This window comes from Ascochyta rabiei, chromosome 6 (assembly GCF_004011695.2).
Source record: "Ascochyta rabiei chromosome 6, complete sequence".
Lineage (NCBI taxonomy): Eukaryota > Fungi > Ascomycota > Dothideomycetes > Pleosporales > Didymellaceae > Ascochyta > Ascochyta rabiei.
This window is the reverse complement of record NC_082410.1, coordinates 1,709,891-1,722,288: the sequence shown is the minus strand read 5'-3', so window position 1 is coordinate 1,722,288 and position 12,398 is coordinate 1,709,891. Positions and strand designations below refer to the sequence as shown.

At 57.8% G+C, this 12,398-nt stretch overlaps 6 protein-coding genes across 6 annotated transcripts, besides 8 other annotated features; 3 read left to right on the top strand and 3 right to left on the bottom strand.

Annotated features, from left to right (window-relative positions):
• Positions 1–135: 135 nt before the first annotated feature.
• EKO05_0004481 (uncharacterized protein) lies at positions 136–1,470 on the top strand (the record flags this gene model as incomplete). Its single annotated transcript, XM_038939018.2, has 4 exons — positions 136–248; positions 303–318; positions 369–640; positions 696–1,470. 4 exons carry the CDS (start codon positions 136–138, stop codon positions 1,468–1,470), a joined length of 1,176 nt encoding a protein of 391 aa, XP_038800273.2.
• Positions 1,008–2,700: a mobile genetic element.
• A 43-nt stretch (positions 2,701–2,743) lies between these two features.
• EKO05_0004480 (uncharacterized protein) lies at positions 2,744–4,822 on the top strand (the record flags this gene model as incomplete). Its single annotated transcript, XM_059636402.1, has 1 exon — positions 2,744–4,822. One exon carries the CDS (start codon positions 2,744–2,746, stop codon positions 4,820–4,822), a length of 2,079 nt encoding a protein of 692 aa, XP_059492385.1.
• Positions 4,823–5,471: 649 nt separating this feature from the next.
• On the bottom strand, positions 5,472–6,260 carry EKO05_0004479 (exosome non-catalytic core subunit rrp40; the record flags this gene model as incomplete). The annotated part of the gene is made up of 2 exons (XM_038939114.1): positions 5,472–5,993; positions 6,051–6,260. 2 exons carry the CDS (start codon positions 6,258–6,260, stop codon positions 5,472–5,474), a joined length of 732 nt encoding a protein of 243 aa, XP_038800272.1.
• Positions 6,088–6,132: a tandem repeat.
• A 5-nt stretch (positions 6,261–6,265) lies between the features above and the next one.
• Positions 6,266–6,296: a tandem repeat.
• Positions 6,297–6,376: a tandem repeat.
• Positions 6,377–6,409: a tandem repeat.
• Positions 6,410–6,646: 237 nt separating this feature from the next.
• Positions 6,647–8,474, top strand: EKO05_0004478 (Hsp70 protein that interacts with Zuo1p; the record flags this gene model as incomplete). Its single annotated transcript, XM_038939090.1, has 3 exons — positions 6,647–6,733; positions 6,799–6,962; positions 7,025–8,474. The coding sequence occupies 3 exons, from the start codon at positions 6,647–6,649 to the stop codon at positions 8,472–8,474; spliced, it is 1,701 nt and encodes a 566-aa protein (XP_038800271.1).
• Positions 8,243–8,284: a tandem repeat.
• A 301-nt stretch (positions 8,475–8,775) lies between the features above and the next one.
• Positions 8,776–8,800: a tandem repeat.
• Positions 8,801–8,874: 74 nt separating this feature from the next.
• Positions 8,875–10,250, bottom strand: EKO05_0004477 (uncharacterized protein; the record flags this gene model as incomplete). Its single annotated transcript, XM_059636401.1, has 2 exons — positions 8,875–10,024; positions 10,078–10,250. The coding sequence occupies 2 exons, from the start codon at positions 10,248–10,250 to the stop codon at positions 8,875–8,877; spliced, it is 1,323 nt and encodes a 440-aa protein (XP_059492384.1).
• A 332-nt stretch (positions 10,251–10,582) lies between these two features.
• EKO05_0004476 (Aspartate--tRNA ligase) lies at positions 10,583–12,352 on the bottom strand (the record flags this gene model as incomplete). The annotated part of the gene is made up of 3 exons (XM_038938805.2): positions 10,583–10,994; positions 11,045–12,195; positions 12,251–12,352. The coding sequence occupies 3 exons, from the start codon at positions 12,350–12,352 to the stop codon at positions 10,583–10,585; spliced, it is 1,665 nt and encodes a 554-aa protein (XP_038800270.2).
• Positions 11,651–11,676: a tandem repeat.
• Positions 12,353–12,398: the final 46 nt, after the last annotated feature.

The window sequence follows — 12,398 nt, the reverse complement described above, 5'->3', positions numbered from 1 at the left end:
CGAGATGTTGTCACTCCAGTCGAGTGGGTGGGGCAAAGATCCTAGCCCAAGCGCGGCCTGAACGCGGACCCTGGAGTCAACCTCCAAAAGATAGGTATGACATAGCATAGGCCATTAACTCTCAACACAACCACAATGATACTTCGTACCCTTGCCCCGCGTATGGTGCAGTTGCCGCTGCGTCGCAATTTTCAGACAGCGGCTGCCACTGCTTCCCGTCGCGCTCCCGAGTTCGCATTCGCTTTTGAGTAAGGAAGGCACGTTGACAAGCTTCAGAGAGAGTGCTATACTAATGGTCGCAGCATCGATGGTGTTTTGGTAAGTGCTATCATTATGGAAAGCAAGGGACAAGCTGACTTGTGAGCCAGGTTCGAAGTTCGGACGCGCTGCCACGCGCCCACCAAACACTCTCGTATCTCCAGGCACAACGGATTCCTTTCATCCTGCTCACCAATGGTGGCGGTAAGCATGAATCGGAGCGTGTAGCGGACCTGAGTCGCAAGCTACGTGTACCCCTCGATACCAGCATGTTCGTGCAGAGTCATACCCCCTTTGCCGATATGGACCAATACAAGGACAAGACTGTCATGGTGGTAGGAGGTGTAGAGGACAAGTGTAGACTCGTTGCGGAAGCGTACGGGTACGTTGAAATCTGGAAGACCCCTCCACAAGTCTAGTATGCTTAGTATGTGCAGATTCAAGACCGTCGTTACGCCAGGCGATGTCCTCGCTGCGTATCCTGAGGTCTGGCCCTTCTCGCAACAGTTGTTGCCCTACTACAAAACGTTCACACGACCTCTCCCGGCTCCGATTGATCCTGCCTCACCTGCCACGTCTCTTCGCATCGACGCAATATTTGTCTATAACGATCCTCGCGATTGGGGGCTCGATGCTCAAATTATCAAGGACGTCTTGCTCTCTGAGCGTGGAATCCTCGGTACACTTTCTTCTAAGAACGGAGATGCAGCTTTGCCAAACAAGGGCTATCAACAGGACGGACAGCCAACTCTCTACTTCTCCAACCCCGATCTGCTTTGGGCCGCCAAGTACCATCTACCCAGATTAGGCCAAGGCGGTTTCCGCGAGGCATTTGAAGGCATTTGGGCAGCGATTACCGGAGGCGAGCGTGAAGGTGTCCATCTCCAGAAGGTTATCATGGGCAAACCTTATAAGCCTACGTATGAGTTTGCCGAGAAGCGACTGATCGCACATCGAGCCCACCTATTACAAGGAAACAAGGACCGTCTTGGACATCTGAAGCGCGTATATATGGTCGGCGATAATCCTGCAAGCGACATAGCTGGTGGTAACAACTACGTCAGCCCGTATGGGACCGACTGGGCCAGTATCCTGGTCAAGACTGGGGTTTACGTGGAGGGCTCACCGCCGGCTGTCCAACCTCGGCAAATTGTGGGCGACGTTTGGGATGCCGTAAGTTGGGCTGCTGCGCAGGAAGGTTGGACTGGGTGAGTAGTTAGCGATCGCTACTAATTGTGCCTATTCTCCATCCACTTCAAACCGGCCTCGTCTTCCCTGTGGCGCCGCGAGATTCGCAAATTTTTGAAAAAGCCCGTAGAGCTGGACAAACCGCGGCCTACTGACGAGCTACGATTGCCAACGTCAGAGACAGAAGAGTCGGAGGTCCAGACCAAGACGGTGAAGATTGGAGAATGTAAAAGGTCCCTGGTACTATCTGATGCCTCGAACGGTTCTCGCGGCGACCATGGGCCATTAGAAACAGGCAGTTTGAGTAAATTGTCACCCTTGGACTTGTCAAGATTGGGGTACATTCGGAAACAGCCTTTATCATCCAGCGATCAGTCTTTCAATAGTGCGCGAGTGGTCCCGGATGTTGCATGGGAGCAGTTGCTCGTTCCTTACCTTCTCGTTCGAATGTCTGTTCATTGACACCGATATCCCTGGCCACGCCCGCGATAATCTTTACTTCTTCTCATCACAAGCATATCGCACTTAAGACTCGACTCGTTTCTTTTTTCACTTCCTGACGAACATCCGCTAGCTTCTATTTCATGCTACATGTGGCGTGTGTTAAAGCACCCAGCTTCTGACTTTCAGCTCCACATCTATACTAACTGTCTACGAGATCTATTTGTGCATCGCATGGTTTGTATCATCGTCAGGTGAAAGTCGAATTTGAAATGAATCGCCTAACCGTGGTTATTGCTCCTTCCTGCTTCCTCTAAGTGGCGCTGGTGTTCACCGTCACTTCCCGTCGGTAGTGGTTTCCTTGGTTAACCGTGCAGCACGTCTCCAAGCTTCACCGTCACCGTCATCACTACCACTGCCACCACAATCACCACAGTCTTTCTGATCGCCGCCGCTGCCATTTATTGTTTTGTTCAAGTCAGGAGTCGTGGCGCGCTCTGCTTCCCACAAGGCACTTGCAAGCTGGCGACCAGATCGAGAGCTCGCGGTGGCCGGCGCAGTAAGTCTTCACCTCTCAGGCGTTGCAGGTCCCCTTGCTCAGGCTTGACGCTCTCATATCACCCGCCTCAACATTAAGCATGCCATAGGTCGCCGTGGCCCTACTGCTACCTATACTGCAAAGGAACGGCTGCCAGCAGGCACGCCTCTGTATGACGATAAACAACCACACTCGCATGTACAAATAGTATCTCAAACCGATCACCAACCAACCCGAATCGAGAGCAACGCGCCTGAGGAAGGCGCCCTGCCTGGTCTCTGCTCCCCGTTGCGCCAGATTGGTCAAAGCCGGTCCAGAATGGAGAATGTAGTCAAACATTCGACTGTCCAGCCAGATCAATTTGGAGACATGGAATATCTCCCACAAAACGTTGCCGAGTTCGAGGATGATCGATCTGATCAAGGCTGGGTCTCCTTAGCGGCAATCATCAAAATGCAGCAAACCTACCGGAAAGGCAACAGAGCTTGGTGGCCAAAGCAGGGGAGTGACCTAGGAGGTCTAGGAAGTCCTGGTAGTGTTGTTGATGGTGCTGGTTTGCACATTCGTCATGCTGAAGACATGAACGGTATAGTGGTCGACCCCCTCCTACAGCACTCGTTTGACAGAACCCACACAGGAACGACTGCAAGTCTGCATGCCCTGTCCACTCGGGACTCCACAGGTAGCATATATAATCGTACAGATACAGGAAAAGAGCTCACGTTTGCTCAAGCCAAAGAACCGGACAGTCGCGGAAGCGACATGCATTCCACTATGGCAGAGCCTTATGGTCAGGTCTTCGGCAAGCTCCCCGATCCTATTCGACTCCATGAGCAAATGGGTCAGTTTGATGGACAAGTCGTATTCATTGGCCACCCCAACCGGGATATCTCAGCGCACCAGTGGTCGTCGTCGTCCTTTCAATGGGTTAACATAGGACGATACGCTCACTCTTGTGGCAAGGTGGAAGGATCTCTAGCATCGGACCGTCTTCGAGGTATCGATGAGCCTCGCGACACACTTGAATACTTCAAGTTGGCTGCTGAAAATCGCGAAACGCTCATCATCCAAAACGGACGTCCAAAGGACCACTCCTCAATAGTGGCACTTGAGCTGTATGCTAGCACAAATGTCGTCGTGCCGAAACACAACTACGCGGATGCGTCAATAGAGGCCTCATGTATTCCTGCTAGCTGGCAAAACGAGTCTCACTCATCGCTACCTGCGAAGGTGTGCAACCCGTTCAAGAAAGACGCTCTGGAAGATCCGTTTGTTGCAGTTGACGGTGCTTCCGTAACAAGATCCAAGAAGGAAGACTACATGCAAAGCGACTTGCCCGGTTCGACGGGATCATTGGACCTCACCTATCGATTTCCAACAAACGCAACTACAACATCACGATCGAACGTTGGAGCTAGCGCTTTTGATCGAAGGAGCACACAAAGTCAGACCCTCAGTCTCTCGTCCGCACCAACCCTACTTGAAGTAGCCTTTGGCGAGGAAGCCGCGAGCCAACGCCGTGTCACCTCTGCAGGTTGTGAAAGGCTTCAAGAGCTACTTTCAAGTGGACCCCAGAAGTCTTTCGGTAACCGTTCCCGGGGCTTAAGCAAGGTTGGAGCATCTCAACCGACTTTATCTGTGCAAGACAGCGTCGCGCAGAGCACAGCAAGTCTCCACTCGGTCGCTCGCCATGCTTTGCCGACACCTTCCGCAGCTTCTTTCACCTATGTTGCATCGAAACTCAATGCTACTGCTGTCCCTTACGCCCGTACTGAGGTAGCAGGTACAGGTTCTGGCGTCTCGGAATCCAACGCCAGCACTGTTAATGCTCCAGCTGTTGGCTTACATTACAGCGATCCTGACGGCTTGCGAAAAAGTCAAAGGTACGAAGTCACCAATGGGCTCGGTCAGCAAGCGCCTACTCGACAGAGCTTCAAAGGCCCATTCTTCACCGAGACGAAACCTAGCACGCACGATCCTACGGTGGCGTTGTCAGTACAGATCGGTGAAGAAGAGAAGCTGAGTAACTGGTTCCACGACGGACAACGTCCTGCACGTCAGAAAGAATACACCAAGTCTCTGATTGCTGCTGCAGCAGCAGCCAGCGGTAGAGGCCAGCCGTTTGGGGCGATTGGCGAGTCGTTGGCACGGCAGGCAGGAGGAGCGTACGCAAACACTGGACCATTTGTGCGTCTGTACGAGAACCTGTCCGAGTACGTGGAGGAGTACGGGCATGGGAGCGGGCAATCGTACTTTACACGACGATGGAAGCCTGGGGGACCGCACCTTGGAGGTATGGGCCATGGTGACAAGACGAGCTACTCTTACAAGGAGAAGACGGCACCGCCTTTGCTGAGAGGAGCACGCTTGAGGCCATCGGAGCGTATGTGGGGCTGAAGGGTGGGAGGTGGTACGACATGTCGAGTCTGCAACGAGGAGAGGGAGTAGTGAGGAGAGGGAGTAGTGGTGTGTAGGCGATGCCAGGGCAACTGGCCACTGGGTAGAGTAGAGCAGATGGATACTGCTGTTTTCTAGAAGAAGAGGGGACCGAAATGAACATTCAAGATTGAGATTGGATGCCAGGTATGTGGCGAGTGATAAGAGATGAATGCTGAAGACTGGATTTTATTATGATTTCTGTAAAGTCACCTCTGCTACGGTATCTGATCAAGGGAATCCTGTGGCGGGCTTCTTGCTACCGGGAATTTTGAGTGATCCTTCAGCCACTTCTTAGATGTACTTCGCACCCAACCTGACCAAGCAAGCGTCTCGTACCTAGCCGGGGGGTTCTGGCTTGTGTGCACTTCCCTGTGACATGTGCCAGGCTACTGGAGTTGCGGCGTGCTGAGACGACTGCGTGGTCGTGTCCTGTTCCCATAGCGGAATGCTGCACACGTCACGTCTGCTGTGGAGCGCCATGGGGCTCGCGCCAGTCGGTAGGCCTAGTTGGACGGCTCGTGTTGCAGTGCATGTGTGCAGCGTCGTCTCTGCGCTTTCGACACGGTGCAGCACGGCCTTGTTCTTATTTTGATTTCACACCAGACGCTCAGAGGCTCTTCAGGATGTCAGCCGCGAGCTTGCGCTGGGCACTCTCACCGAGCGCCTTCTGGTCCACCTCCTGGATGCCCCTGCCGACGGCCAAGGTGGTCTTCACGTTCCCGCCGTCGACATGCACCAGGCCGTTCCTCCCGACGGCGATGTCGAAGCCGACTTGGGCGCCCACGACGTCGAGCAGGGCCAGCTCGCTCTTGGGGGCCAGCATGCGCCGGGCCATGCCCAGGCTGATCTTGAACAGCATGCCGCCCTTGAGGGGGCCCAGGCCCTCGCCCTTGCCTGTCGAGGGGTCGACGCAGGTGAGCTCGGGCGGCTGGTCCTTGCCGGCGGCGGCGACGCGGCAGTAGACGAGCGAGTTGGGGGGCAGCTGGGGGCGGGTCTTCTTGGTGGCGCCCTCGAAGGCGAGGTGGGGGAGGGCGGCGGGAGGGGTCTCGGGGGTGAGCAGGCAGTTGAAGTTCTCTGCGGCGGAGCCGTTGACGGTGGCTATGACGAGGTCGCCGGCGAAGGGCGTGTACTGGGCGGGGTGTTAGCGTGGGCGGGGTGGAGGGGGACGGTGTTGGGTCTGGCATACCCGGCCGCTGTTGTACTCGACCAGGGCGGCGTTCTTGCGGTTGTCGGTGACGAGGGTGCCGGCGACGGTGGTGGTGACGGTGTTGGGCGGGACGTGTCGCAGGCCGGGGCCCAGGGTGAGCGTCTTCTTCTTGCCGGTGCCCGTGGGCAGGGCGTGCTGGGGGATGGCGTCGCCGGGCAGGACGACGGCGCGGGATGTGGCCACGGCCATTGCAGGTGTAGTGTGTGCGGTGTGTGTGCAGGTGTGGTGTCTGGTGTGTCTGGTGTCTGGTGTGTCTGGTGTCTGGTGTGTCTGGTGTCTGGTGTGTCTGGTGTCTGGTGTGTCTGCCGTGTCTGCCGTGTCTGCCGTGTTTGGCGTGTTGGGTATATCCAAAGGTATGGCTGGCGGGACTTTTGGCTCGCGTGGGGCCGTGCGCAACGCAACTCAAAATTTCTAGATGCACGCACCTGCACGATCAACACCACGCCGCGAACTCTGAGCTCCCGAGTTCTGCCCCCCGCCCCCGTCGTCCGAACCCCGACGCACCACCCGGCCCTGCTCGACTCGACACACAGCGCGCCCTCGCTGCCACCCCCACCCGCACCCTCACCCTCACCATGAGCGCACAGGCAGACCCCGCCCAGCGGGTTGCGATTGGCATCTCGTTCGGAAACTCGTACAGCTCCATTGCCTTTACCTCGAGCGTGAGTGGCCTGGACCCCCATTCGGCCTCCCCGCCCACGCCCACGCTGACGCTGACGCTGCACAGGAGGGCAAGGCCGAGGTCATTGCCAACGAGGACGGCGACCGCCAGATCCCCTCGATCCTCTCGTACGTCGAGGGCGAGGAGCTGCACGGCGGCCAGGCCAAGAGCCAGCTCGTGCGCAACCCAAAGAACACGGTCGCCTACTTCCGCGACTTCCTGGGCCAAGAGTGCGTCCTGCTGCCGCTGCACCACGGCCTCGGCGCCCCAACACCCGCTGACCTCCCCCCAGCTTCAAGTCGATCGACCCCACCCCCGCCCACCAGTCGGCGCACCCTGTCGACAAGGACAACACAGTCGCCTTCACCATCCGCGACAGCGAAGCGGACAAGGAGAACACCGTCTCCGTCGGCGACATCACAGCCCGTCACCTGAAGAGGCTGCGCTCCTCCGCCTCCGACTACCTGGGCAAGGACGTCAACGCCGCCGTCGTCACCGTGCCCACCAACTTCTCCGATGCCCAGAAGGACGCCCTCAAGACCGCCGCCAAGGACGCCGGCATCGAGGTCCTGCAGTTCATCAACGAGGCCACCGCTGCCGTCCTCGCCTACGACGCCCGCCCCGACGCAAAGCTCACCGACAAGATCCTCGTTGTCGCTGACCTCGGTGGCACCCGCTCCGACGTGACCGTCATTGCCTCGCGCGGCGGCATCTACACCATCCTGGCCGCCGTCCACGACTTCGACGTCAGCGGCTCCAAGCTCGACGCCGTCCTCATCGACTACTTCGCCAAGGAGTTTGTCAAGAAGCACAAGTCCGCTGGCGACCCCCGTGAGAACGACCGGTCGCTGGCCAAGCTGAAGCTCGAGTGCGAGTCGGTCAAGAAGGCCCTCTCCATCGGACAGTCGGCCAACTTCTCCGTCGAGAGCTTGGCTGGCGGCGTCGACTTCACCGCCACCATCAACCGCACACGCTACGACTTGCTCGGAAGCAAGCACTTTGCTGCCTTCGCCCGCCTCGTCTCCCACGCCGTCGAGAAGGCCGAGCTCGACCCCCTCGACATCTCCGAGATCATCCTGGCTGGCGGCAACTCGCACACTCCCAAGGTCGCCTCCGCCGTCGGCGCCGTCTTCCCCGAGTCCACCACCGTTCTGGCCCCCTCTACCTCGTCGATTGCCCTCAACCCTTCAGAGCTCGCTGTCCGCGGTGCCGCTATCCAGGCCAGCCTGATCCAGGAGTTCGAGGCCGACGACATTGAGCAGAGCCTGCACCCCATGGTCACCGTCACACCGCACCTCGCGACCGCCATCGGTGTGCTCTGCATCTCGGGCGACGAGTCCAACGGCGTCTTCCACGCCATTGTCGACGCCGAGACACCCCTGCCCGTCCGCCGTACCGCAACCATCACAACACCAAGGGAAGGCGGCGACGTTCTCATCAAGCTCGTCGAGGGCTCGCGACACATCAAGGTCACCAAGCCCGAGCCCAAGCCCAAGGCCGAAAAGGCCGCCGACGACAGCGACGACGACGACGACAGCGACGACGACGACGAGGAGGAGCTGCGGGAGAAGACGTGGAAGATTGGCTCCGCCCTCAGCGAGGCCGCTCTCCGCGGCGTCAAGAAGGGCGCCAAGGTCGAGGTCCAGATCAACGTTGCAAACGACTTGAGCGTCACCGCCCTGTTCCGCGAAGTCGGCGGGAAAGGCGGCGTCCGCGGCCAGGTGCAGGGGAAAGCCAGCTAGAACGGCAGTGCTTAGGGTGAAGAGCGGTGGAAGAGAGTAGAGTAGCGACGAATAACGAATGATTGAATAGACTAGGACTGGTTTCGGTGGGGAGCGAGCTGGATGGAGGCTCGGCAGACAAAGCGCAGCCACCTCTTGGCTTGCTACCTTGGACCCATGGCCACGGGGAGATGTTTGGACTCGTTGCATTCACTTCCCCGCATTCAAATAGGTCGAAGGTGTTTCCGTACCGATTGACCAGTATTCAACAACAGATGTTGATGATGTGATTCCACGTCTATCCCACTTCACTTACTCGACTCGTTCCGTTCCGTTCCGTTCCGTTCTGCTCCAACCCAACCCAATCCAATTCAAAGTCCAGGGCTCGAACCACTCAATTCATAACCCTGAACCCCCTATGTCACCTATCCTTCAACATCCTCAGCCGAGGCGCCATCCGCCTCCCCTGCGCCGTGCGAAGCCAGTCCTCATACCGCGTGACTGCATTTGCATTTGCATTTGCATTGCCATCCAAATCAGCGTAGTGCCAGCGGCGCTTCTCCCAGTTCTCGCGGTCCAGGTCCTCGCACAGCAGCATCTCCAGGGCGCCAATCTCGGCGCCTTCCTGCTCGTTCTCCCACTCGGTGCTCTGGGCAATGTTCAGGTAGCGCAGACGCCCGAGATAGCGCTCGTCGATGAGCGTGTACAGGTCTACGGCGGTGAAGCAGCGGCTGGGGTCGATGGAGGTTTGGCCGCTGGTCACGAGGGTTAGGCTTTGCAGCGGGACCGAGGATTCCCACTGCGCGGGCGTCCAGTCCAGGGGCATGTGGCCGAAGCGGCAGTCGATGTAGTCGAGGGCGATGGTGAGGGTGGTGAGGTGCGGGAGCCACTCCAGGACCGAGTTGAGGCGGCCGTGCTTGACGTTGGGCAGGTCGCGGAGCTCGACGGTCGTCAGGCTGTGCTCGAGGTTCTGCAGTAGCGGCCGGATGCCGAGGTGGTCTAGTCCCGGCGAGTGCAGGATCGAGAGGCTGTGCAGACTCGGTGGGAAGTGGTCGGGTTGGCGCAGCAGGTCCCAGAGGAATCTGCCGTAGATGGACCCCGAGAGGGAGAGGTGCTTGAGTTTCGGCGGCCACCGTACGTTCATGCTCAGCGCCAGGCCCTCGTAGTTGCTTGTGCAGCGCGGCAGGTAGATGGCTTCGAGTTGGCCCAGCCGTCGCAGCGTTTGCGCAAGCGATTGGAAGCTTATGCACTCGCTCACGAGGCTCAGGTCCAGCACCTTCAGCCTCTCACATTTCGACAAGCTCGCCCAGCAGTTGACCGCAAAGCTCGCCTGTGGGGCGATGAAGATCTGTAGTCCGGCTTTGGTGCGGCCGAGCAGGCGGGCAGTCGTCGACTTTGTGCCTTGGTGGATGATGTGCGAGAGGTCAAGTACGCGGATCAGGCTGGAGAGGGACGTGGGTTTGATGTGCGCGAGGACCGAGGGGCAGATGGTGCGCACGAAGAGGTCATAGGCGCGGCCAGCGAGGAAGGGCGATGCGTAGAGGGGTCGTATTGCGACATCGTACCATTGCCTGTGGGATGTTAGCCTGGCCAAAGCAAGGTGAGAGGGTACAGAAGAATGTACCGGTTCACGGCGCAGAAGCGCGCGAGCGTGGCTTGCTTCCCGCGAGTATCCCACGCCTCGATGTAGGCCAGCACCTCGAGTAAAATCTCATCGGGGAGGTAGTTTGTGTGGGTGGTCATCAGAGCACGTCCAGGTACAGTCGGAAGCGAATCGCAGATATCCAAGAATACCATGTCGCGTGGTAGGGCCGTTGCCGCACGAAAGATTGGAGAATGACGTTTGCCTCCCCTCCACTTGCTATGTCCGCGTAACTCCGTCCATCAGTGAGAGTCTAAACGCACTGGTTTCATACTCGTCGCTTCACCTTCACAAGGTCTGCACGGTACAGCCCAGTCTTCACATCTCTTGACCTGCCATCACCAGCTACTCTTGCACAGCCAGAGGGACAATACACATGCAGTTTGAGGTTACAGTTTCATTTACGGTTTTCCTAGCGCCAGCTCTTGGGGCTGGTTCTTCACCTTCATACATGCACGAATCCTTGCTTCACTGCTCCACTGTGCACTTACGGCACAACTCTCTGTGGGTCCCTGGGGAACAGACTGCACATGCGAATGTTTGGCAGACCCAGCCAGAACTGTACAATCCTCTCCAGACCGAAACCTCCTCCTGCGTGTGGCGGGCAGCCGTACCTGAAGCAGTCCACGTAGTCCTTGGTTCCCGCACCGTTGGGATCAATCGGTGGATCGTGCTCGCGCATCTGCTTGGACAGCAGCTCAGAGTTGTGGATACGCTGGGCGCCAGAGCAGATCTCCTGTCCGCGCATAAACATGTCGTACGAGTTGGAGAGCTTGGGGTCGTGGGGCGAGGGCATCGTGTATGCTGGACGGATGGCAAGCGGGAACTGGTCGAGGACGTAGAAGTCCGAGTTGTACTTCTCGAGGACCAAGCGGCCGAGGTGCTTCTCTTGAGGTGTTCTGCATCGAGTCAGCAACGTTCTTGGCCCTATCAGACTGCACCAACTTACGTCAAGTCATCGTAGTCGCCAAGTTCCTCGCCAGCGTCGCGCAGCATCTTGATACCTTCTGTGAAGGGGATTCTCGGCACGCTACCAGACTCGGGGAGCTTGAACTCGTCGACGTGGTAAACGCCGCGGATGAGGTCCGTCTCGCGCTTGTAGCGCACATTCAGCTCCTTGAAGATGAACAGCATGAGGTCCTCGAGGACGCCCATGACTTCATGGTAGTGCTCCTGGAACTCCATCTCGAGATCAAGACCGGTAAATTCGGTAAGATGGCGAGCGGTGTTCGAGTTCTCGGCGCGGAAGACCGGTCCAATCTCCATGACCTTCTGGAATCGTGAAGCGATCAACATCTGCTTGTAGAACTGTGGCGACTGGGCAAGGTAGGCCTGACGATCAAAGTACTTGAGTTCGAAAACGTTGGCACCTCCTTCCGACGCGGCGCCCAAGATCTTTGGAGTCTGCACAAGAGTGAACCCCTTCTTCGACAGGAATTCTTGGAAGATCGCGCAGACACCACTCTTGACCACGAAGATGGACTGGTTGATCTTTGCCCTCAGGTCAAGCGTCCTGTTGTTGAGCCTAGTGTTGAGACTGGCAAGTGGTCGCTCACCTCCCTCCTCCTTCTGCTCCTCCTCGGTTGCAGTCTCAGCGGGCAGCGGCCTCTCTGCATCATCGACCTGCAGAGGAAGCGGTACCTCAGCCTTGACCTCGATAAACAGCTTCTTGATGTGGATCTCGAAGTCTTGGATAGAGGCACTCTTGATGGGCTCTGGGGCCTTCTTGACCAGTCCAGTAACGACAATTGTGCTCTCGGTGCTGACGGTGCCGCAGAACTTGACCATCTGCTTGCTCAGCTTGTCGCTGGCAGCGATGACAGCCTGTATGGTGCTGAGGTTCTGGCGCAGGTTCAAGAAAGCCAACTTTGCTGACTGCACGCGAGCGTTCTCGACCCAGCAACGGAAGGTGATCTCCTTCTCGACATGATCGGCAACGTCGTCGAGGCTGACACGGGCGATGCCCGTGGGCTTGAATTCCTTGGAGCCGGTGAGAGGGAGCTCGCCGTACGAGTCTTTGGAGACGTCTTCGGCGTCGGCGGCCTCCTTCTTCGTGCGATCAGCGAGTTCGCGGGCCTTTGCTGCGGCCTTCTTCTCGGCCTGGGTACAAAGTCAGAGGTTGTTTCGGCCATCCGAGCACGCGAGTCAAAATCACCTTCTCTTTCTCCTTCTGCGCCTTCTTCAGGGCATTCTTGGAGGGCCCCTCGCCCTGTGGGGCTTCACTCGAAGCGGGAGCTGCAGGTGGTGCGTCGCTCATGTTGCAATGGGTGGGGAGAGTGATGAGTGATGGTGGTGGTGTGTTT